Source organism: Amaranthus tricolor, chromosome 16, assembly GCF_026212465.1.
Source record: "Amaranthus tricolor cultivar Red isolate AtriRed21 chromosome 16, ASM2621246v1, whole genome shotgun sequence".
NCBI lineage: Eukaryota > Viridiplantae > Streptophyta > Magnoliopsida > Caryophyllales > Amaranthaceae > Amaranthus > Amaranthus tricolor.
Genome location: NC_080062.1, coordinates 1768999 through 1795028, shown reverse-complemented (window position 1 = coordinate 1795028; position 26030 = coordinate 1768999). Strand labels below are relative to the sequence as shown.

Here is a 26030-nt window from a genome sequence, read left to right as displayed (position 1 = left end):
ATTTTTACAAATTATGAGAATCCAAGCTCTATTAACAGATACCGAAAGGAAAATTTTTCAAATTAACTCCTAATATATTCTTTAATATTAAAATTAAATGCAGGCATATTGTAAGATCTACTTTTTCTTCTCACGCTTTATTTGTTTTTAATCAGGAGAATATATCAGTCGGTGGTAAAGTACATCGAAGTAATTAAATTAAAAGTCACGAGACCAATTTAACAAAATGACAATAATAAAAATAGTAATTATAATAATAGTCAAGTAAACCAATTACATTATCCAGTATATGCTGATCTGCACAATACTACCATGCATCCTAGCTTAATCACACGTACACTATATGAAAATCAATAATCATTATTCATTAAATATTCAATATTTATTCGTAAATCATACTAATTAATCAGGTCTTGAAGTAGTTAGAGCATGTATCACTTTCCTCCAAGTAAGACCCTAACAGCTCGTTTGGCAATCGATATTAAATGGTAAGAATGGTAATAGAAAATTTGTGTGATTTTAGTAGAAATATATCTTGACATTAGTTTGATGGTCATGCTTATTCTCTCTTTCAATAATCTCATTTTCTTAGCAAAATTCATTCCAATGCATTACCATTTGAAAATATGGTATTAGGTAACGGTGAAAAATTATGAACAGAAAAACTTTTAATAATCTAATTACTTTTATTACCATTGGAATGACATGATAAATATCATGAAAATTCACATTACAAATCAATAATCATTCTAACTCCCACCATTCAATACCAATTACTACAAATTTAGGCCGTAAGTTTAATTCTTTCTACCCTTCCCGCATCCTATCTGGCCTATACTAAAAACTCTAGCATGAAACTTTAACTTTGCAAGCAGAAACAACACGCTTAGCACTAGGAGAGCCAGCATAACCCTCATACTTAGACTTGTATTGGCAAAGACATGACTTTTGAGCTTTTAGTATATTGCAACATTCTTTAGATGGTGGTACATTGTTGTATAAAAATGACCCTGCACACGGCTGTATTAGCTCCGTGATGTCGCATTTGGTTCTCGCCATACTCGGTGTTGGCGCCTCGATCACCAGCATCGTGGCGACAACCATTGCAATTAAAGCAAGGGTGTATGCTTTGTTCGCCATTTGGTTGACGCAATGGAAGTTTTGAGATGTTAGAAAAGAGATAGAAAAGGTGGTGTAATGGACTTGTGAGCGAGAATAGGATGGTGGAGTGAGGCTTATTTATAGGAAAAAAGTGAACATTATTAATAATTTATGGGAAATATTATCGTGAACAACAAATAATATTTTGTTAATTTTGCTACAATAATACTGATTTTATTTTCTAATGTTTTTTTCCCATTTAGAATATTTCACCTTAAGAAGAGAGAAATTTAATTAATGTTTTTGCCATATATTTAGAAGATAAAATATATCCATGTGAGATCTCGTTAGATTCTTCTTAATGTATATTTTTTTATTATGTAAGTTTTATATTTTTCTATTATGTGTATTTAGAGTTATTGAGATTTAAAATTTACTTTGAAAACTTTGTAAAAAGTAAACGAGGTGAACAAAAAGAAACGGAGGAGTACTCAACTTTGATTAACCATGAATAATACCAATGGTATTTTTTTTCCTAGAAAAATACGAGCTTTAGTATATTTACTAAATTACCAAATTTTTTGTCATATAATCTCCTATAGTTCAATTTTTAATATATAAGGGATATTCTAGGGAAATACTTCCTAAGTTTATACTATTTATGGTTAATTAAAAGTTGATATTATTGTACGAAAAATAAGCAAAAAGTTGTATAATTCCTGATAATTTTTCCTAAGTTTTATGAATCAACTTCTTGTTATATACTTCAAAAATAAGTTGGTCAAATCAGTTAATAAAATTAGATAGATAAATTTAAATCAATCATTCTAATTAGCTATCAGCTATTTACCAAGTATATGAGATGACATTAAAAAGAGATAAATATATGAACACATTTGAGAAGTATCTAGGGTAGAAATAAGTTTCAATGTTATCCTTGTTACATTATGGGATCGGTTAAATGTAGAGTAGAAAAAAATAAGGTTGCAAAGTTAATAACATATTTTTTTACTATAAAGTGAAATGACAAATGTAATAATAAAATCAGGAATAAGAAAAATAATGTAAGTATTAGTAAATAAGAAAATTGATGCAATTCAAAAGGATTTTAGGTATTAGCTTATCGGAATTTTTTTTATTAAGATTACTTGTTTTTAAGGCCTCAAAAGATACAAAATTAAAGAAAATGTATAAAATTAATAAATAGATTCTCAAAAACTGTTGTATATTTTGTTTTGTGGTGTTGTGTGATTAATTAATTAATTATAGATTATTTTTATTCTAAAATACCTAATATAGAAACAGTTACTCTTATGAGAGACCGTTTCTTAAAGAGACGACCTCAAAATAAGAAGTTCATATTTTTATTTTTTCTTTAATTTATATTAATTGGGCTATTTAGCCCATATATTTAGTGTGTCTCTCGGAAAGACCGTCTCTCACAACAATTTGTGATATAGCAGCATATTAATATAGTAATATGTTATATATGTAAGAAAATGTGACTATCAATTATTTGGAATTTTTTTTGAAAGATCAATTATAAGGTTAAAAACAATTACCAATTACTATATAAATGTGATATGCATAGAGTATCGCACGCTTGATAAATTGTTTCTTTCGGTGCCTATACCTGTCTCCTAATTAATTTAAAATAATGGGTATTTTTTCAAATAATTTTAATGTTATTTTACTTTTAAAAGATTAAAATACTTTAATTTCACTTAATCTATAGTTAACTTTAGCCCTAAAGAATCTTTGGTAAAACTAGTATTGTATGCATGTGTTTAGACTTTAGTGTAAAGGTATCTATTTCACTTTAATTAGTCAACATGTTTTATAATTAGTCAACATGTTTTATGTAAGGGTGCCTTTAACTCAAGGATAGGTCTAAATAGTAATTTGGGTAAACACTTGAACACCCTAAACACCTTTTTTTTTTAATTTTTAAATTGTTACAACTCTTTTTTATAAGAGCTTTTTGGGAATAATATAAAATAGTAAAATATTTAAAGAAATGGAGCAAATTATAAATTATAGAAAAATTGTTAAGAATAATTCTAACTATGACTCATCTGCTTTAAATATTTTCTACAATTTGTTAACACTAGATAATCTATACTATTCGGATAATGTTCTTAAAATAAATCAAAGTAAGAATTTTTTTTTTCACTAAAATAAATAGGTGTATTTTAAAAGAATAATATAAAAATATAATACTTCGTTCCAAAAAGAGCCATTAGATTATTTTCAACAAATTTTTCTAAATTATAATAGAAGATGTAAAAAAAACTCTTTAGATTAAGAAAGCTTAGCTTCGAAAAAAAAAAAACCAAAAAGATCAATTATGCTGATAGATTCAAGTAATACAAGGTACAAAGTAACATATCTAAGCAAAGATTTTCAACAAAATTAAGATAACTTAGCTTCTTGCATGCAAAACACACAAATTAATAACCTTGGTGCTAATATAAATAATTGTACATTCATTAACATATTTAAATAAAATAAAGTACAAATTAATAATTATGTGTTTTTAACTTATGAAAACTAAACTAAAACAATGATTGCGTTTTATTTTAGTCCCTCGGAATTTAAAATAATATAAACACCAAATGCAAAGAAAAAATTAAGAGACATAACAAAGTAAAAACTCGAAAATTATGGGTTGCCTCATAGTTAAACACTCTATGTTCCTATCATCTCAATGATAGAAATTTAATTCTTCCGAACTATTCAAAAGTAATTTTTCCAACCTTCTTATCTGTAAAGATTTCTTGCTAAAATTAAATTAAAAATGTTGAGTCAAGCTCCAAATCTCACCTTGATGGAGGTGAGTTCGATCACCTCGTAGCATACTCCTTGACTTGCACGTTTGAGAATGAAGTTGTGAGTGCAAGGGAGTATGAGAGCATATCTTTTGGATCAATCAATGAAGTCATTGATAAGGATGTATTAGAGTGCCTTAATGATGGGAAGGCACGAAGATTGGGGGACTGTGAAGATCGCTCGACCAGTCGAGCACTATGGCTCGGTCGAGCCAAGGAACAGTAGCAAGCCAATAGCCTCTGTGAAGGTGCTCGAATGGTTGAGCCAATCTGCTCGGGTCGAGCAAGGTACAACACCTATCAGACACGGGTTTCTGTTTTAACTCAGTTTTGTATGGGCTAAGCCTTTTGTCCTAGGTTTGCCTAATATGTTTTAGGGCTATATAAGGAATCTTAGAGCATCATTAGGATTATGTGAATGAAGCTAATACACTAGAAGCAACTAGGGTTTATCCAAGGGAGTTCTTCCTTGTATTAGTGATTTTGTGAGAGACCACCATTAAAGGTGAGGTCTTTGCTTTGGGAGATTATTTTTGAAGCTTGTAAGGTGAGTCATTAATGTATTGTTGAGTATATTAATGATAAGATACTTGTTTTTAGGGGAAGGTATCCTTAGATACCTCATATATCTTGTTGTTTTGATTGTCCATTATTGTGCTTTGTTTTTGTGGTTCTTCTTCGCATTTGATTGTTGTTTGTTTCTTCACCATTGTTATAGCCCATTAAAAAAAAAAAAAAAAGTTGTGAGGGAAACACATTAATTTCGTGATTAACAATCATCATGGTGTTTAACCCCACAAGCATCTCCAACTTTACGAGTATTAGAGAACTCAAAATATTTAGCCGTTCTATACGGTCTTTATAGTAACTACACATACACTCTTTTGATTGATTTTTCCATGCAAGGCAACAAATATTTGTTGGCTTTGATCCATTTTCAATTGAAGCCTTACATGGAGCAAGTTCTAATGGATTACATGCTTTTGCTATTTCCATCCCCTTAAGATAAGTACCACTTTTATTAGAGTGGCCACTATTTGACTCACCTTCTTCATTTCCTTAATTAGAGAGAGAAAGTAAATCTTATTTACCTTAATTAGAGAGGTAAAGGAGGAGTTAGTGATTGGGATCTAAGTTAGGAGTGTAATGGGAAGGAGAAGTAATGTGTTAGCTTATTAATTCTATTTATAGTTGTGAAGACTAGGGTAATGGTTCAAAATATTACTTCTATCTCCAACTCATTTTGCATCATTTCAATTTACGATATAGTCTATTGTTATGTAAACAATGTAAAATGAATGGGACTGAGAAGTACTTCCTCCGTTTTCAAATACTTGTTATATTATGGTCATTAAAGCTATTTATAGTTTAAGCTTGTTTTATGTATTACGGTTAATGTGTAAGAAAAAATATAGTCAGAACTTATTTGAATCATCTAATCGCATATCTTCATAATATTAACATATTTTTTAGATGTGTATAGTTAAATATATAGTTAATCAAAATAATACATTAAATTGCGCAAAAAAGTCAAATATAACATGTATGGTGAAACAAAGCAATTAGTATTTTAAGCTAATCATTGGTGATTAATTAGGTGGCATATCTTCTTGGGATTTTGCACTTAATAAAATTCATTCATTAAGTGACATTAATGGATTGATTGTATCGGAGATGTTGAAGATCTCCTTGAATTAAACCAAGGCAATGTGGAAATGTTGAATAATTGAAAAGTTTCCTTATCTTCAAATATATAAATTTAATTAACAAGAGTTTTTAAAATTCATTAAGATTTTTATGCATGTAATTCACCACAAGTTTAAAGATCTTGGTGATTTTGAGAGCTCCATTACTCATTTCAGCCCACCTATTAAGATAATTTTAAAATGGGTCGGATTATGGCTGAAAATGAACTACATACAGCCCGTTAAACACCCTTACTCATACAGCTCGTTTTATATGAGATCGTCTCACCATAAAATAGGTCCATATAATAGCCTATTTTTTCAATTGTTTACTTTAAGATCATAAGTAATCGTTTTAAGGTTATAAGTAATCACTCTAAGACTATAAAAAGTGATTACATTAAAACTATAAGTGATCAATTTAATTTTATAAGTAATCATTTTAAGACAAAAAATGTATATTGAGCCAATCCAATAAAAATGGTCTTACCGTGGGACCTGGGACCGTTTCATTCAAGAATTAGTGCTTACTCATATGTCATTATTACATTCAGTGAATTTTATGTGAAACCGTCACGTGCATGCGACCAGCCCAACCATCACTTTTTGAAATTTTTTTTTGACTAACTTAAAGTCTAACACCCATTTTAATTCTAAAGTAAAAAAACTCTCATTCCAAACCTTAATATTCTTTCTGCAAAGACTAAATTGTATTTTTAAATCGTTAAAATTTGATAAAACATAATATAATTACTATTTTTTCATACATTGAGAGTTCCTCCATAATCGATCTCACTATATTTGCGACATTTTAGGATCGAATACTTAGACTTTTTTACTAATAAGGTATACAATTGATAAAACAGAGAAATTTATTTTATTTAATGTTTAAATTGTGCATTTTAGCATCTAACGCTGACCCTACAAGTGGAAGCCACACGTTTAGCACCAGGAGAGTTAATGTAACGCTTAAGAGTAGGATTTTTATAGTACCCACATAGGCAAGGTTTTTGGTCCCTTAGTTTAGCACAACATGGACCTGATGGGAGTTTATTAGACATGATTGCAGGAGCACAAGGGCTTAATTGCACTGGACTATACATAATCGCTTCTAACACTGGTGCCTCGATTATTAGCCCCACCATGACAACCACCATGAGAAGCGCAACGCCGGCAGCCACATTATTCTTGGCCATGATGATCACTTAGCTAACTTATGTGTGATGCTTAGCTTAATTGTATTTGGATTAGGGTTTTTTTAATTGTAGGGAATATGGGAAATACAAGAGTGAGATTTGGGACACATGGACGTGGGATTAAGGACATTTGTTAGTGGTAGTGTAAGCTAGTGTATTGCGCAAATAGACATTTCATCAAAGGGTCCATTTTGATTTTGGTGGGTTGTTGGGATTTAGAATGTAGAGTTTTATATGCATGCTATATGTTGAAAAATTGGTACCCTTCCCACAAAATCAATACAATCATCAACTAAATAAATGATGTTAATCACAACTTGTCATGGGCTTGATGCATGAACGTATGTCCATGATTTTAGTGGGCTTGTTTATACAAGTCTATATAAAAGAAGAATTGACTACACACAACTTGATGAAAGTCATTTCAAAATTCATATGTTAGAGTATCCAAATAAACTTATATTCTCGTCAACATCTAACTAAATTATGCTAGTCAACATCGGCTTGAGTGGTCACGCACATAACCACTAGCTCCTATGTATATAAATTTACATAAAAGAAAAGCTAACTACACACAAAGTTGATGAAATTTTTCCCCAAAATCATATATGGTAGTAGGAGTATATTACCAAATCTATATGCTAATCAACATCTCATTAAATCACAAATATGGAATCACATGTGAGCAATTACTCGACATTCAATTTTTAATAGATTGTCATTAGAATTGTGAATTAAGTCGAAGTTACTAGTTACTACTCATTATGTTTTTTTTTTTCACAAATAAAATATTTCAATTTTAGAGTTAACTTTGACTACAACTTCTCATCAATCTACCTAAAAATAGTCGAATCTTAATATATTCTTCTCTATATATTTTTTTAGATATCAATTTTATATTAATTTTTAAAACCCACAATCAATGTTATTTGACTTTTATTAGAATCTGCAACAAAAAAAGTAAATGAAGAAAACATTAGAGAAAATAGAGACTAGTATAAATCTAATATTATTCATTAAATTTTAAGATTTAATCAAAATTTCATTATTAAAAAACTCTTACAAGACAAATTAATTTCATTAGTTTTTTTTTTTAAAAAAAAATAAGATGTTATATATATATATATATATATATATATATATATATATATATATATATATATATATATATATATATATATATATATATATATATATATATATATATATATATATATATATATTAGACTAGCAATAATAATGAAAACCAAGTACACTATTAATTTTAAATTAGTAATAAAAAAATGTATAACCATGCATTTTATTAAAGGGCTAGGTGTAGCATACATAATCTCAAAAAATATAGAGATCAATAACTTATTAATTACATACCCATATATAATTTATAACTAATAAACTTAATTCCATGCATGTATACATACATATATATTATATATTTATATTATACAATATATAAGAGTTCCTTATAAACGGAATGACACACTAAATACGATAATGATAATGAGACTCAGTACAAGAATAGTACACGATTACAAGAGTGGTACACGATGATTTATTTCATAGTATAGTGACCAAATATACTATTTATTATTATTATTATTATTGAGTGGATAGTGATTAATTTAACATGTAAGGGTGATATTACATTTGGCGGCTATACGCTTAGAAGTATCGGAATTAACGAATATTGCATAGTCTGGGTTACTAGCGTATGTACAAAGGCATCTTTCCTCCCTTTTTAAAACACTACAACATTGAGCTGATGGATTAAAGCCCAAGTATGCTCCAGCACAATTTTGTTGTAAATCGGGTGGTGGAGTAGTAGTACATGGTGATGGTGTTGGTGTTTGGGCTACCACATCGGCCACCAACACCGCCACAATAAACGCCACGAGGCATGTAACAATAACTATCGTCTTTGCCATGATATAACTTGAATTATTTATGATTCGTAAAGATGTAGAAGTATGTTTTTTGTACGTATGATTTGGTGAGGTATTAGGCTACTAAAATGTGTGGGTTTATATATAGAGGGAATTTGTGAGACAAGTCAAAGAGAAAACAGATTTTACATGATGATTACGTTAAATTGTAGAATTTTTTAATTGGTAATTGTGTATGATGCGAGATTGTGACAAAATTCAAACGCAACACTTATGAACAAGACAATGCAACTTGTGAATGATCATATATAACGTACTACTTGTAATAATGATTTTTTGAGAATAATATAAAGGATTTTTTCCTAAGATATATAAATTCAAAACAAATTAATTAAACTTGTATCTATATTTTGTAAATCGATATATTTATACACACATTTCGCTAATATATTAGCTATTTGTTGGAAAAATAACATATATGATCTCATATCAAAGAATTAAAGAAATTTTAATTAACATATAAATTTGATGGGTCAATTCTCCTATCACTACAACATAATTTGTTTTTATTGGGATATATTTAGCGACATTTAATTTATATGTCGCTACTTCAAATTTCTAGTATAGTTTATATAGAGGATTTTGTGACATTTATTGGACCCTTTAAATCTAGTGACATCATCATCATCATCCTACTCAGTATATCCCGCTCAAAGAAAAACTATGGACAGGGTTTGGGGAGGAAAGGATGGCGACAACTCATACCCATAAAGGAGAGCGCAGTCAAAGGAGTCCCCCGACTCGAGAAAGATAAAGAAACGTTACTACACGGGAAAGATAAATTAAATGCCTATAAATAAAATAAATAAGTAGAACCAACTAAAAAAAAAAGAAACAGAGAAGCAAGAGGGCAAGAACACTAAAAGTAATATAAGAGGACATCAGTAGTCTAAATGCTTTAAAATCTAGTGTCATTTCTTATAAATGTCACTATAGACTATAGCAATTACATAGCCACTAAAAAGTAAATAAAGTGTTGTTAAATCACTTTATAATGGATTTTAAAATAAAAATCAATAATTATTACACTAAAAATATAAATTAATGACATTTTAATAATACCATTGAATCCAATGTGGCGAAAAGTTAATTAAATGAAATCCCATTAATTTTTATGCAGTCAACTTGCTATTAATTTATCACTATTAAGATCCTTGATTTGAATTTTAAGCTTCACCCTCGAAATTGAATTTTGTTGCTTGTACAATGTTGCATTACTATAATTCTTCTTCTCTTACGTCATAATAGGTTACTAATACTGCTTCAAGCAATAATACGATTTTAAATGATCATGTTTAATCTGTGCCCTAATTGTTGCTTGTCAATTGTGTTCTAGGTTGTCTTATACGTTATAGTGCCCTTATTGTTTAATTTGGGTCTATTTATCACTAGCGTGTGGTTGACTCATAAGATAGTTTTTTTTTTTAAAAAAAAAAGTTTAATTATAAATGTCCCCTTGGACTATTATTTAGGTACTTGTAATTTGTCTCATGAAACGATAATTTTATTTAAAAATTTTAAATTAGTTCAAATAATATAGTGTTGGATAAATTGATAAGATTTAAATTAAATTTGAATAAAAATTAATTTTATAATGATATAAAAATAGTTAAAGTTAAAAATTTAAAAATAACTTTTGCTAACATTGTCATTTTCAAATTTTATATTTTTTATGTTACATAATTAAAATTTATAATTTGAAATTAAATATTTATTCAAACATAACCCTTTATTAGTTTGTTTTCGTATCAAGTTCTTACATAAAGTGCTTTATAAACTATTTCTGAATTATTCTAAGGTCATTTAGATATAAAAGAGAGAATACAAAGAGTAAATATGTATTAAAGTGGTGGGTCATCATGTCCCAAAATAAAAAAATGTGTCAAAATCAATAAAATGATTAAAATATAAAATAAGGTAAATTGAGAGGGATAGAGTGAATATAATATAATTACTTATATACATAAGTTCACTATTATCTATCTTTGATGATTTTTAAAAATAAAAAAATTATACATCAATTATATAGTACTAACTACATTATTTTCTCTATTTTCATAAGTATACTAGTTCAAAAATTATTATCAACATGTGTCATATGTATACTTCTTTCGTTTCAAAATACTAATAATATTTGACTTTTCACGCAGTCCAATGCACTACTTCAATTCTTAATAGCTCTAGTTACGTATAATAAAAAAATATAAAAAAAGATATTAATAATCTTTACATTGAGACGAATCAAACAAGATCTAACTTGACCATGTTTTAACTTATAGATTAAAAACTAATCAAAAATTAAAGATAATGAATAAATAATGCTATTTACGCAATATTGTAAGTAAATGGGAACGGAGGAAGTATTAACCTAGCTAGCTAAATAAAATAAAATATTTTATCACCCACTAGTTTGTACATACCTTTCATATAAAGCTTTCTTTGGGCACAATGATCCTTATTAGGAGTATTATTCCACATTTTTTAGTTGGTCTTTTTTATTAAATTACAATTTTTTACTAAAAATTTTCCAATTATTTTCTTTATTCTAATTCATACATTTCAGCTCTTCTAGCTTTTAAATCATTCGTTTAATTTAATAGTCCTACTATTTCTTAATCTCTGTAATATATAATTTTGACAATTTCTTGAGACGAAAGTATTATTATTTTACTACTATTATTCTACTAATAATATTACTATTATTATTTCTAATAATTTATCAAAGTGAACAACTAAAATTAATCATCATTAAATATTCGGAGAAACCATTTATTTTATTAATTAGAGAGTAGACATACACAATCTCTAAAACGTAATTAAAAACGTACATACTCCATATACAAAGTATTATAAGCAAATAACATGCATGTACACATACATTAGGAAGTAATACAATAACACAAAGACACGTACATACACATGTACTATATATTCCATAATATTGTGATTAAGGGAAACACGATAATGTTTTTGGATAATTACTTTTTAACATAATAATTAAGATTATAATATAAATATATATATATATATATATATATATATATTATAGTTATATTTTGATTTAATCTAGTAAATGGCGCATTTAACAACTAACGTAAACTTTGCAAGAGGAAGCTATACGCTTAGCAGCTGGGGAATCAACATAACTCCTGTACGTTGGGTTTCTAGCATAGCCACAAAGGCAAGGCTTTTGCTGTTTCAATTTCTCACAACATGAATTTGATGGTTCTTGGCTAGACATAAACGCGGGTGCACATGGGACTAGCTCTAGGGGGGAACAATTCACCGCCTCCGTCGCTGGTGTTTTAGCTAGTAGCACCACCACAACAACCACCACTGCAAGTAAAGCCACTCTAGCCACTTTCTTAGCCATGATAATTAATTACAAAAAGAAATGGTTTTTTAAATACAAATTCTAATATAAATTATGTTTTGATGCTATAATGTGAATTGTAATATGGGATTAGGGTTTAGTACAAGGTGTGAATTTATAGGGGGGATATAAATGATAATTTAAAGAGAAATGGAGAATTTTAAAATGATAATTGGAGACACGTTGGATGTGGAATGTTTGAAGTGGTCTTTTTTAAGTGGAAGTTTTAGTTCAAGTGCATTTTGTTCTTAGTGGGGTTGTGGGTTTATTGGCTTTATTATACGTTTGGGTTACTGTGTATGTAGTTGGATTGTTTGATCAATTGGTTAATTTATAAGTTAGTAGAATAAATCAATTATTTATATTAATATATGGTAAACATATATGAAATAATTATTAGTTATCTGTTTATTAGAGAAAAAAAGTTAGTCAATAAGCCAAAAATTAATAAAAAAAGCCAATCAAGTTAGCCTTTTCATTTTGGCTTTACGATTTGATTTTTATTTAACAAATAAGTTTTTTTTGCCTTTTAGACCAATTAAAAGTCAAAAGTCAATCTAAAAGTCATTTACCAAAAAGTAAGCATCAAAGTAAAAACGGTGCTCGTTTTATTTTGCTAATATGCTCTCTTTCCTTACCTAATTTTCTTATTTTATAACTTTCGTTTTATAAGTACAGAATAGATTGAGTGAAGGAAAAAGTTATAAGAGGAGAGCACTAAAAATATGCTCCAATTGAATTTAAATTCATTCTTATTTTCTAGCTTTCATTTTAATTTGACTTCTATTTACAATTTATCTTTTTATTTAATGATTGAGTGGAGTATATTACTTCAATAAACTCATACAATGCAAACTTCATTTGCTTTACTGTTCTCTTGAAATTCTGTTTCCATACGTACGTAGTTATCATCCACACTTTTTTTGTTGATACATTTACGTTAGAACTTTAACAATTTATACTCAATCATCCCACTATTATCTTTTCATTTGTTTTCCACACAAACCCATACACTATTTTAATTATTAATATTTTAAATTGGATATAATTAAAAATTATAAATAGTTTTATTAATAAAATTACATCAAAACAAATTAAACACAATTTCACTTGACTGTAATTAATCCTATATATTAAAAATATAATATACAAATTAAAAGTGATTAAAAAATAGTATCAGAAAACAAATGAGAAGATAACAATGAGACGAAAACAAAAAAGTACCAATTTAAATGTAAGTAGTTATTATTGATTATATTTTAACAATCTGTATATATGGAGGAACTAACAAATTGATAAAATTATATAATATTGGGCATGTTATGCAAAATAGTTGCGAGACTAGTTATTAGTCGTTGCAGGGATATTTATTAATTGTATGAGTATTTATTAGCAGTAAGCTAGCAATTAAATGTTAATAGTATTATTTAAAATACAGCATTTGGCAAATTATTTGATTGAATTATTTAAATATGTTTTCATGAAGGAAATCGTAGTAACTTTTTGCACAACTCTATTTAGTTATTATTATCCTTAATAAAACACTACCTAAATTGCTAAAGATACTATAAAATGGTACTAGTGGAACATTACTATTTATAATTAGTAGTATTAAATAATAATAGATGAGAAAGTCTTGTATGAATTCGATTCTCACTATTTTAGTGTGGATTAACTTTAAAAGGTATTAAAATAGTAAGTATTATTATTATTATTATACAATCAAGTATAACTATTAAAAACTCGTGTTATTATTAGATTGATGCACACTAAAATAGTATAAACCAAGTCTATACAATGCTTCAACTTTAAAAAAAATTTAAGGTAAAAAATTTGTTGTACCATCAATTAAAATTCAAACTTTTAAAAATTAGGAAATGTTAGAATATTTTCACTCTTAACTCTAAATTAAGGCCCTAATTTTGTATGTGCGTGTTCTCCTATTAATTTCTAATTTTAGAAATTACTTATTTGTATAGTTGTTTGGTTAATATTTTTGAGCAAACATATTAACATAGGGAATGGATGGAATATATTCCATCCAAAGCCGAAATTACCATAAAATATAGAAATTTAATTACTAAGGCGGTGTGATGGATTCAAATTTTTGGTTATTGCAAATCTCATCGATTAACCAAACTAGAACAAATAATTTTAAAAACTCAACAAAAAAAATATAACTTTCAAGTTTCAACAAATAAAAATTAAAGTTCCTTTAAAATTTATTTATTTTTATAACAAACATAAATAACTACTATTACTCAAAAAAATAAATTTAAACTCTTATAACACTAAACAAATTGAGAATCAAGTTTCGTATCAATTAAAGCAATTATTACTATCTCTGAATTAAGGTACCTGATTCAATTATCACCTAATCTTCTCCTTTTTTCACTCTACCTAATAATATAAAAAAATAAAAAAACTAAACATATTAAAGAAAAAGGAAAAAAGTGATAGGTTGGCGAGGCACTTGTTATAATTGCACTAAAACAGTAGTAGTAGTAGTATATGGCTATATGCTTTGATGGTGACGCAGCCACTTATAATTGCACTCACCACTTAGTTACTCACCTTTGTTATAGAAACATCTAGATCATTTACATTTTTACATTTGACTTTTAGTAGCCTATATGTGGCAACTAGGGATGGCAACGGGTCGGATCCGGGTCGGGTCCAGGTGGACCCGGATCCGGATCCGTTTTCAAGAGCAGGATCCAGATCCGGACTCGGATCCGCGGGTCCAATTTCACAAGACCCAGATCCGGATCCGTGGGTACTGCGGATCCAGTACCGGATCCGGGTCCAAAACGGGTCCAGTTTTAATTTTTTTTTTTTAAATATGTTTAGATTGCAATTAAAGCGATATTTAATAGACTAATGTTAATAATATATATAATTTCACAATAGAAGCACCATCAATTCCATCATTTTGATTATCCATTTGCTCAACTCAACAATACACTGTGATAAATTTACTAGTCATCATCAATCACTAAACTCAAATACATCAACAAAAATCAAAATTTACCATTGAACTCAACATAAATCAACATAAATCAAGCACCAAACTCAAATACATCAACATTAATCAACCACTAAACACAATTAAACTCAAATACATCAACATTAATCAACCACTAAACACAATTAAACTCAAATACATCAACATTAATCAACCACTAAACACAACTAAACTCAAATACATCAACATAAATCAAAATTTACCATTGAACTCCACATAAATCAAAAGTAATGTAGGAAAAAAAAAAAAAAAAAAAAAACTAGGTTTTGAATTTCGAAAATCGAAACCTGCTGGGCGTAGAGCAGCAGGCTGCTGCTGCTGGGCCGCTGTCTGTATGGAGGCTGAGCTGAGTGTCTGGATTTGAGGGTCGATGCAGATTGCAGAGCAGAGGGAGCGAGGGAGACTTGAAGTCTGGAGAGGATGGCTGCTGGCCTGCTGCGGCTGTGCGGCACTGGAGAAGAAGAGATTAGAGAACGTAGGGTTCTTAACTTGAAGTCTGGAGAGGATGACTTGCAGTGCTGCGGTTCAAAAGAGTATTGAATAATGAATTAATGATATTGATATAAAAAAAAAAAAATTTTAAAAAATGGATCCTTTAGATCCGCGGGTCCGGATCTGGGTATTTTTCCCAGACCCGGACCCGGACCCGTGAAATTAAACAGGACCCGTATCCGACCCGGATCCGACGGGTCTATATTTTTAGGACCCAGATCCGTGAAAACAGATACGGATCCAGTACCCATTGCCATCCCTAGTGGCAACATGGTATTGCAACATCTTGGCAATGTGGACCCTATACTCATGATCTATAGTGAAGCAACACTTCAACCACCATGGTCTAGCGTTTGACAAATAGCTCTTAAAAGGAACTATTGGCTTATATTGTGGACTAGCCTGAAAGTATTTGATGATAAGTCGGTTGTTAAAATGTTTAATTTGTTAAAATAATTTGCTAAATGTTAACTGTTGGTTGTTTATTAGAAATAAAAGCCAAAAGTAAATAAAAATAGGTAGCTATTATGAGTATCTTTTTTATTTTGGCTTAAAAGCTAACTTTTCAACTGACTTAAAATAAATTTACTGAACACTTTTATTAGTTGTTTGACAAATTAAAAATTTTAAAAATAAAAAATCAAAAATTAACTAAAAAACTATTAAAAAATCTAACGGTCAAACGCCCTATGTAGCAACAATGCAATTTCTTTTAGAAAATTAAAATCTAGTTTATGTTGACTTCAATTGAATTTGATGTATGTTGGATATCTACCATGTTTAAGTCTAACAAGTAACAACTAGCTTAGGTTGATTAGAAATTGGGTGTAAATCCGACTTATGGTCACTTTTTTAGGTTAGATCGCTCGAGAACAATTTCTTAACGAGTCGTCAAGTACATGCCAAATCAATAGCCAAAATAGTTGTTTTGGTTACTCGTCTGGAATTCATGTAGGGTTCTTTATGATTGCGTCTTGAAATGCTAGATTTTGCCAGGTCAACTCAAATTTTTTGTTCGGGTTTGATCTTGGTCAACTCAAGTTTAGGTCTACATTGTGTTGATGCCATATAGAGTAAAGTTTGAGTCATGTCAAACTCAAGTAGTTTTGATATTAGTTATATTTTGATTTCAGTTCGTTACATGTTATGATGATTTGGATTCTGATTGATTTTGGGTTGAGTCATTTATTTACTTTAGGTTGAATCCAGCAAATTGTGGTTTTAAAATGAGCATTTCATACATCATTTCTGTACAAAAATCAGTTAGATGTTGAAGTATTGCAACGCGAATTGGATTTGATAATAGACGATAAGTTTATGAGAAATGAACGATTGAAGAATTCGGGTTTGAAATCAGCTATACGAAATTTGGAAAAAGCGAGGATAGAGTCGGAGGCGATTATAGGGGAAGGGTTTGAAGCGATGAAAAGTATGGATGTAATACGAACTCATCTGAACGATGTTTTGAAGGAGAAGGGTGAATTAGAGAAAAGGGAAGTGGAAACTGAGAAGTCTATAAAGAAGCTCAATTCGAGACTTCTTAGAGCAAAAGATAGGTTAGAAGAAGTGGAAGAATATGAGGGAAAGATGAAAGGAATGTTACTGATACATTCCCTTGCTTTAGAAAACTTGGTAAGGGAAAAGGAAGCTGTGAAGGAAGAGGAGGCGGAACTGAGAGAAGAAATAGAGAACATCAGGATTGGGATTCGGGAAATTGAGGCTGAAACTCGCAAAAATGAAGAGACTTTACAACGTGTGATTCGAGAGCTTGAAATAGTTAAAACAGAAGAAGGAAATGCACTTGAGAAGCTAAGAATTCTTGCTAATGATGTAGCGAGAATGAGGGATTTGAACAAATAATCTAGGATTACTATACCAAAATTCGTGTATGATTATTTAGTAGGGTGTGCAGCGGAGGCTCGAGAGCTTGCTGACAAGAAAGTGCCAGCGGCTAATGCTTGAGAAGAAGCATTAAAGGCAGGGGAGAAAGAGATGGTGATAAAAACCGCGCAAGCAAAGAATGAGATCGGAGAACTAAAGCTAAAGGAAGATTTGCACAATAGAAGATCGATGAAGGATCGTGACTATAGCTCGACACCAAGAAGACAATCAAACTTTCGGAGATCTCTTGGAACTTCGGCTACAAGACGAATAAGCACTTCAACTTCTTCGAATATGAAGAGGAGAAAGGTAATGCTCAACATAGCGAAATATTATGCTAATGAACAGATCGAGAATGAAATTTCAGTCCCCCTAGAGCGGAGCCAATAAGCATTATTCGGCTTCTTAGATATTCATTCTACACAATCACAATATACAAATATGGTTCTTTAGAGTGTAGATGTATTGGGAGGAATTTGTCATGAGTACATGATGTAAATTATAATTCTTTATTAAGGCTATCTCACCGTGAAACGAATTCAACTGTGCCAGCCCAAACTATTTTAGAAAAAAACCGCTTCATGTACAAGTATGAATTCAGATTTCATTAGTTTCTTTTATGTAGGAGTATTTTACTAATGGACTACTTGTAAGGGCCCATCTTACGGTAAGACAGTCTCATACAAAACTTGCTGTGTAAATTAGCGTTGTAGGTAACTTTGTTCAATTCTTCAAGACACTCTTTAGTAGAATTGTGTAGCATATTTGGAATGCATATTCAACATAACAATAAAAACTCATATATTTTGATAAACTTATATTGACAAAACTAAAGCCACAATGGCTAAATGATATTCAACATGAATATCAAGTAACTTTTGTTTGTATAAAAAAAATAAAAAAAAAAGCTCTTAAATATTACATAAACATGTATTAAAGCAACTAAACAACATTCTCTCCGCTTCTTTTGATTTTGCTACGCAATATTTGATAAGTTCTTACTTTGATTTTTGTTATGTAGCAAATTCAAAGAAACAAAGGAATAGTGCATTAAGAAAAAAAAACTTATGAGGTAAACAAAAAGAAACATGCTAATCAAATCTGTATATCTTACTCAAAATTGTTTATCAAAGCAGCATTTTTTCTAGCCTTACAATCCTTAATGCTTAGTATTCTCCATTTGTAACTTACCAAAGCTTTCGGGTAACATTTGAAGTTGAGAAGGCATTGTAGAACTAGGAGCAGAAGGTTGAGTTTTGTATATTTGAGCACGTATTGGATCCTCGAAATCACTGAAATAATTGGAATTTTCAACAGCGGAAGAGGTAACAGGTTGCATTGGTTGATTCATTGGAGACAAGGTCGCGGGCTGGTTTGAACCAACGATTTGCCCATATACTTTATCATCGTATTTGGGTGCTGGACTGACGGGTTTATATCCTTCTCGAACCATTTGGGATGAAATCATAACCGAGTTTGAAGACACTTGAGGTTGGTTGGTAGAAACAGTTGGTGTAGTTGTCAAAGTAGGAGTCATCGACAGATTTTGTGTATGCCCAACAGGCATCATGTAGCATGAGTAAGGCTTATTCACCGGATATTGGTAAGGTTGTTGAAGTTGGACGTAAGTCTGATACATTGGCGTATAGGCAATAGGGACAGAACTCGGGTAATATTGGGCGACATAATTGGATTGAGAAGCTGGATGGGCGTAGTGTGTAGCAGGAGAAGGTGGAGGCGGAGATTGGTGTTGCGGTTGATCCATGGTTTTCGAAATGATATAGCTGCCAGGTACAGGAACTTGAATAGGTGGTAAAATGTCGCTCAGGGGAGAACGATCACAAGCACCAGTTTCGGTTTCAAGGAGATTGAGAGAAACAGGTTTAGTGTCTAAAAATGCTGGTGCATCTTGATAAACTATAGCTTGCTGGCTAAAGTTTGGGCTAGGAATGCTGCAGTCACTGTAACATATAGAAAATTTTCAAGATCAATGATTTCTCTAATACTAGCAACTAATGGTATGTGTTGAAAAGATTCCCACATAACTTATAGCCATAGCCCACAAGATCTAGTCATGTAAGAATTGTTGTGTAGAGAGCACTAGGCCACAAAGATATACTCCTCAAAAACATAGAGATTGCTAACATACGTAATATACGCTAACACGCCCCTATACGAAAGCCCTTTGTGGTAGAAGTGTAGCACATGTCCTTCTCATACCTGGCGCTAAGTATTCTACTTTAAATGGGTAGTTGAGATTTAAACCTGTGACCTCTTATCACGCTGGTTGGTGATACCATTTTAAGGGACCAATTCAACCAAAAGCTTAAGTTAATGATTGAGGCCCTAAGATATATTATATACTCTTACAATGGTATGTGTACAAATTTAGCAATTGGTTTTGTGGTTAGGATAATAAGACAAAAAATTTCACATGTGCGTGGTGTTAAAAAGAGAAAAATGTGTGGATGAAAATTAATAGAAGTGATGAAAAGTGATATGTACCAAAATCCATAGGATATACCAATATTACATGAGTCGAGTCAAATCGAATTCGATTACAAGATTGGATCAATATTAAATCGTCGAATGTTTTTTGAACACCTTTAGTCGGGACAAGGGGAGTATATGCTATGAAAATTTTCCAAAAGGATTGCACTTTTCGACCTCTCACAAAACAACAACCTTATCCAAATAATAAGGACCAAAAAAACCAACCACCTTAAAGATTTAGGTCCACCAAATCATCCAATTCAAACCTCTCAATTAAAACAAATAATTGATAGATTGACCAATTTATTCAAACAAAAAAGTCCTTAGAGATTTGTCCTTCCAGTTAAATACACCACACCAATAACTACTAAAATCAACAACTATCAAAAATATAAAATAATCAGAATCAAGTATAGCTTCAAGTAGACAAAGATCTCAATTCAAAGGCACTAAAACAACACTGTATTAAGTTCCTTTAATTGTAAGAAAATGTAGAACTTCCTAAATTTAATCATCAAGCACAAAAATCATGCTCTACTTATTAGCTAGCAACTAAAATATTTTCCTTAAAATTTTTTTCATTTAAAGACCAAGTTCTTCAATTCACTCAACAAAACCAACTCTAAATATCCTTATTAAAAAAATTCCACAATTTTGTCCAAACTATAATCTCCAAAACCTAAAACCCAAATCAACTTGAAAATAGAAACAAAGTAAAGCCATTTAATCATATGCCCCAAAAATTAAACTTGAAACTCAATCAAAATGATTTTGTTTCAATTTATGATTTTTTTTTTCAATATACCACAACAAAATTACTAGCTCAAAAAACCCATAAAATTCAACACAACTCCCCAATTTCCCAAACTCAACATCACCGTCATACCTGATATCTTCTGCTCATAAATACTATGATTAAAGTCCAAAGAGGAGATTCAATCAAATACCTAAAACCCAAAAAGAAATCAACTTGTAAAATGTAAATAAAGCAAAGACATTCAATTCCACTAATAACTAAACAAATAAAACAATATCGTCGTACATACTACTCAATATATAGGAGAGCGCGGCCAAAGAGTCTAGATTATCCTTCCTATACTAAAAAAATTCAAACATTTACAAAAGCAATAATTTAAAATAAAATATACCTTCCTATAGAATCCAGAGAAGGCAAAACAACTTTCAAATCTTCAGCAGCACCAAACCCACAAACACCTTTAAGATTATCCTTAATGACATTCGAATTATGAGACGAATTTGTTGACCCAAAACTCGAAGTACTTTCCAAAACAGCACATTCAGCTAAATTCTCTTCCACAGGACCCGAACCCGAACCTGAACCCGAAACCGAACCCGAAACCTTCAATCCCTCATTAGCAACCCAATCATCAACATCACCATCATCTTCCTCCCTCTTAAACAAAAAGAATCGAATACGAGATGATGTAGGAGAGTTCAATGCCAACAGATGATCATACTCATCAATCATATTCCAAAGATCTTCATCACATGAAATTGAGATTAGTGAATCAAAATCATGATTAGGAAGCAGGTATTTAAGGGTAAAATTCTGGGTCGACCCATCAAGGAGAAATTTCGAGATGTGAGAGAAAAGGGTAGAGAGAGAAAGATCGGTTGTTCTTTTGACGGATATGATTCGGGTTTCACCGCCGGCGTAGAAAAGTGTTTTGTTATGTGGTTTTGGGAGAATATGGCCGTTGAAGCTTATCATTAGTCGGAGTTTTTGGGGGTTTTGATTATCTTTTGTGGCGGCGCCGCCTCCAGTGACGGAGCCGGAGAAAAATGACAGCGTCGGTGGGGAGTGGTGGGTCGGATCCATGGAAACGGATCTGGGTACAAAATAGAGGGAATTTGAGAAGGAAAAAAGTTGTTAATGCTTTCTGAGTGGTTTTTTTGTTTTATATGGAGCGCGGGTTAATTAGTTGATCTCCTTTTTGCTTTCATTTTTATCTTTGGTGTGTTTTTTTTAATTTTTTTTTTGTTTGAAAAAATAAACGTTTGTTACTAAAAACCTCTAATACATTTACATATTGTTTTTAATAGAAAAGAAACTCTTGATTAAAAATATTTAGAATAGACAAGTAAATATTGAGTTATAATAAGATATAATAGAATTATTGGTAATAAAATTGATTTACAGGTATTAAAATATAAAGTATGTTAAATCTATTGTTAACGATTACTCCTTGTTGTTTATGAGTTGTTATGAGTATTTTTACTTTGTTCTATTATTAAGTGATTTAATTGGTTTGTAAATTTGCTATTGTTAAACAAAATATAAGCAAAAAATTAAATTGCTTACTTAGTAATTACAGCTGAATTTTACCTTTATATTAATAATCAAATATTATAATCTCTATTTTATATACAGATAAATGAAGAATAGCTATTAAAGTATTGTTCTTCACTTAGCACATAATTAAACATTATTTTCACTTTTCCTTTGATATTGTTATAAATAGTGACATGTTGTGAAGAAAAATATTACAATCAATAGCAATTTTAAAGAGATATAAAATATTTTTACTATTTAGAAACTTTTAAATATGATTGTTCATCAATGAAATTTCAATTCTTAATTCCAACATCATCTATCAAAAGTTTTAAATTTAAATCATTTCATAGTATGAATACCAATCAATCACAAAACTAGATGACATATTATACATTGGGAACAAAGAATGAACATAGACAACCCAATGTATGATCATGGAGTCTAAAAATCTAACCCCTTTTTTGGAAATTGGAAAATAATGTATAAATTTGATGCATTTATAATAATTTTATTACACCAAATAGTTTAGTAAATATTCTAAGTATAGACATCATCCTGAAATAGATGTAAAGTATTGTTGGGGTGTTATCCTTTTGGTTGACAACAAAACAAGGGAAATTGGAGCCAATCACACTTAGAAGAGTGAACTATGATAAAATCCACATGGCACTTAAAAGTTGGGAAACAACCTCTTGGTCATTGGTCAATTGTTGTGGCTAAAAATGCTTAATAATGTATTTTAAAAAATAAACTATGAATTAAAATTAAAAATAATGATAATATAATATGTATTTTTACAATATTAATATAATATATTTAATATATTATTTGGAAAAAAATTTCAAATTTAATACTATTTAAGATAAGGTCTTCAATAAAAATGGTTTAAAAAAAAAAAAAAAAGACATGATAGTGCTATTAGGGCACGTCCACTATTTTTATTAAGAAATCAAAAATTAAATATACTATTTATTTTAAATTTAAATTTCAAGATTTGATGTTTTACTAGTGTAAAATTTGACTTTGCTATTAAATTTAGTGTCGCCAACAAAAGTTGGAATTATACTTTTAAATTTTAATGTAGTAAGTTAACAATGAAAATTGAGGTTCAAGATAACAATTTTCATGCATGCTACAAATTTAACATTTTTTAGTAATTTTTTAAAATAAATACACAATCTATTTATATTTAATATTAAATGGTGTGAATCACAATGAAAATTTAATGTAATTTTGGTTGGGTATCTTTTAACAAGTTTAATAATAGTTATGTTTGTTTTCATTCAACAATTTAATTTTCTTCTAAAATTCATTTCAAAGTATTACCATCAGCAATTGTGATATTCAATGATAATGCAAAATGCTAAAAAAAAATTCTATGATTAAGTTTCATTACCATGAATCATGAGATGACATGATGCATATATCATAAAAATTTAGACTACAAATTATTCTCATTAACACCATTTAATACTGATAAATAAATGAGTCCTTTAAAGTACTTAAAATTTTAACTTGCTATAGTATTAATCGTTCCACTATAATTTTTTTGTTATATGCCGATTACGTAACCATTTAGAATTGACTTTGCCATGCTTATGCATGTATATTTTTTATGACCATAAATATCTTTTTCTAACTTTTTAGTCTACCATGACTTCAATGTATAATTAAACAATAATAGTATTATAAATAATTGCATCGACCATATGATCATCAAACTATAGACAAATATCTCAAGTTCAACTTGCTCAATTTTTAGCAATGAACAACGGATTTTAGATCACAACAACTACCTACTTATTTGTTTTATTCTAATTCATTTTCTATATTTCGATTCTATTGAATTAAAAAATAGCATGATACAATATATATATATATATATATATATATATATATATATATATATATATATATATATATATATATATATATATATATATATATATATATATATATATATATATATATATATATATATATATATCCGTATGAGTTTTGGAATAAATAGCATATGTTAAAATGAAAATTATTAGATCTTATTTTAGTTAGATCAACAAATACCAATTATTTCAAATGAGATATTGAGTTTGATTTTCATATAATCATATATTAAAATGAAAATTATTAGACTTTATTTCAGTTAGATCAACAATTATTTCAAATGAGATTTTAAGTTTGATTTTCACGTAACTCATGTCAATTTTATAATTTAAAATGAACATAAAGTAATCCAATAAATACAATTTAATTAGTTTTATGTGTATTTTGTTGATAAAGTCTTGTTCCAACTTTCCACCATACATGTAACTTGTCTTTTTACATCAGTCATCAAAGCAATTTAGCAAATGAAATATCACTGATTTAGCATCGTTTTTATTTTAGACTATACTTTTTATTTTTTATTATCACTTTTATTTTCGTATAATCTAATCATTTTATTTTCATCTTATCCATGCATTAAAACCTTTTTTAATTTCATCTACTCAATTTTTCTTAAAAATAACTTACTTTCTCTTTAATACTATTATAGAAGGACGAAGGAGTACATATTTGTCATATTTATTTATTTTTTGAATTATATGATAGACCGAAAGATAAGACTTGCTGAAAATTGAAACAAATATATTATTTTATAAAAGATATTACTTGCTTCAAATAATTAAATAAGATTTGATTCTCTATCCACCATCTTCATATTACTTCTAAGTTCTAACATTAACACTACTCCTATTATACTAATGAATTTTATGGTATAAATTTTTACTAGTAGACTACTTGGCTTGTGTGTCAAATAAATCAAAAGATTAAATTAGTACAATTATTACATTAAAGTTAAACTCAAGGCAGAGGAGAATGTGATATTAATTCTAATTTAAACAAGGGTCTAAAATTTTGTCCTACCTTAATTGGTAAATGGCTTCTTATCGTACATTTTGATTGACTTTTAGCTTTTATCTTATTGATTAAACAAACAACTAAAAATTGGTTTAAAAGCTAAAATGAAAATCATATATTAAATAGCTTTTTACATTAATTTTTGATTTATTAGTCTACATTTCTCTATTAAACAACTAATAGTTAGTACCTAATTTTACAAAATATTTCTATAAACAAATAGCTTATTAAGCTAGCTTCAATGCCAATAAAAACAATCCACACTTTTAACAGATTAAATAAGCCAACTGAAAAGTTCAAACAACCCTAATACGTCAATATTTGTGTAATACTTACCACCATTGTTGTGGATGGATTTCCAACTAATAAACACCATTATTTTGGCAACCAAAAAAACTACTCTTTCCTTCAATACAAAATGATACCATAAGTACCCAACATATTTTATAGAAAATAGGTTACCTTCCTTTGATACTCAATTGGTTTAATTCTAAAAGTGATTTGTCCTATTCCATCAATGACAAGGATGAGTTAAAGTTGATTCCATAATAGAAACTAATCTCACATTTCTCCTAAATTACACAAATTCATAGTCATGATGCATGTGAATCGAGTCGTTTAAGATTATATGCGAGTTCTACTTAGGGATGGCAATTCAGTCCGAATCCGATTCTAGTTCGACTCGATCCGAGGAAAATAATCTGATTCAACTCAGAAGAAAAAGTTATCCGACTCCGACTCCGACTTCGACTTTACGATCCGAGTCCGAGTTAGAGACGGATTGGAGTTGGACCTTATTAAAAATCCGACACTCCGACT

The 26030-nt window shown here is 29.4% G+C and overlaps 4 protein-coding genes and 1 pseudogene across 4 annotated transcripts; 1 reads left to right on the top strand and 4 right to left on the bottom strand.

Annotated features, from left to right (window-relative positions):
• Positions 1-699: 699 nt before the first annotated feature.
• LOC130802261 (non-specific lipid-transfer protein 2-like) lies at positions 700-1189 on the bottom strand. Its single transcript, XM_057666202.1, has one exon. It carries the CDS (start codon positions 1138-1140, stop codon positions 847-849), a length of 294 nt encoding a protein of 97 aa, XP_057522185.1. The 5' UTR covers positions 1141-1189; the 3' UTR covers positions 700-846.
• Positions 1190-8432: 7243 nt separating this feature from the next.
• On the bottom strand, positions 8433-8735 carry LOC130803311 (probable non-specific lipid-transfer protein AKCS9). The gene has a single exon (XM_057667510.1). The coding sequence runs from the start codon at positions 8733-8735 to the stop codon at positions 8433-8435; it is 303 nt and encodes a 100-aa protein (XP_057523493.1).
• A 3062-nt stretch (positions 8736-11797) lies between these two features.
• LOC130802260 (non-specific lipid-transfer protein 2-like) lies at positions 11798-12239 on the bottom strand. Its single transcript, XM_057666200.1, has one exon. The coding sequence runs from the start codon at positions 12124-12126 to the stop codon at positions 11836-11838; it is 291 nt and encodes a 96-aa protein (XP_057522183.1). The 5' UTR covers positions 12127-12239; the 3' UTR covers positions 11798-11835.
• A 3332-nt stretch (positions 12240-15571) lies between these two features.
• On the top strand, positions 15572-18224 carry LOC130803310 (protein PLASTID MOVEMENT IMPAIRED 2-like; annotated as a pseudogene).
• An 84-nt stretch (positions 18225-18308) lies between these two features.
• LOC130802259 (protein PAL OF QUIRKY-like) lies at positions 18309-21996 on the bottom strand. Its single transcript, XM_057666199.1, has 2 exons — positions 21166-21996; positions 18309-19485 (listed from the first exon to the last, which is right to left on the bottom strand). The coding sequence occupies exons 1-2, from the start codon at positions 21855-21857 to the stop codon at positions 18684-18686; spliced, it is 1494 nt and encodes a 497-aa protein (XP_057522182.1). The 5' UTR covers positions 21858-21996; the 3' UTR covers positions 18309-18683.
• Positions 21997-26030: the final 4034 nt, after the last annotated feature.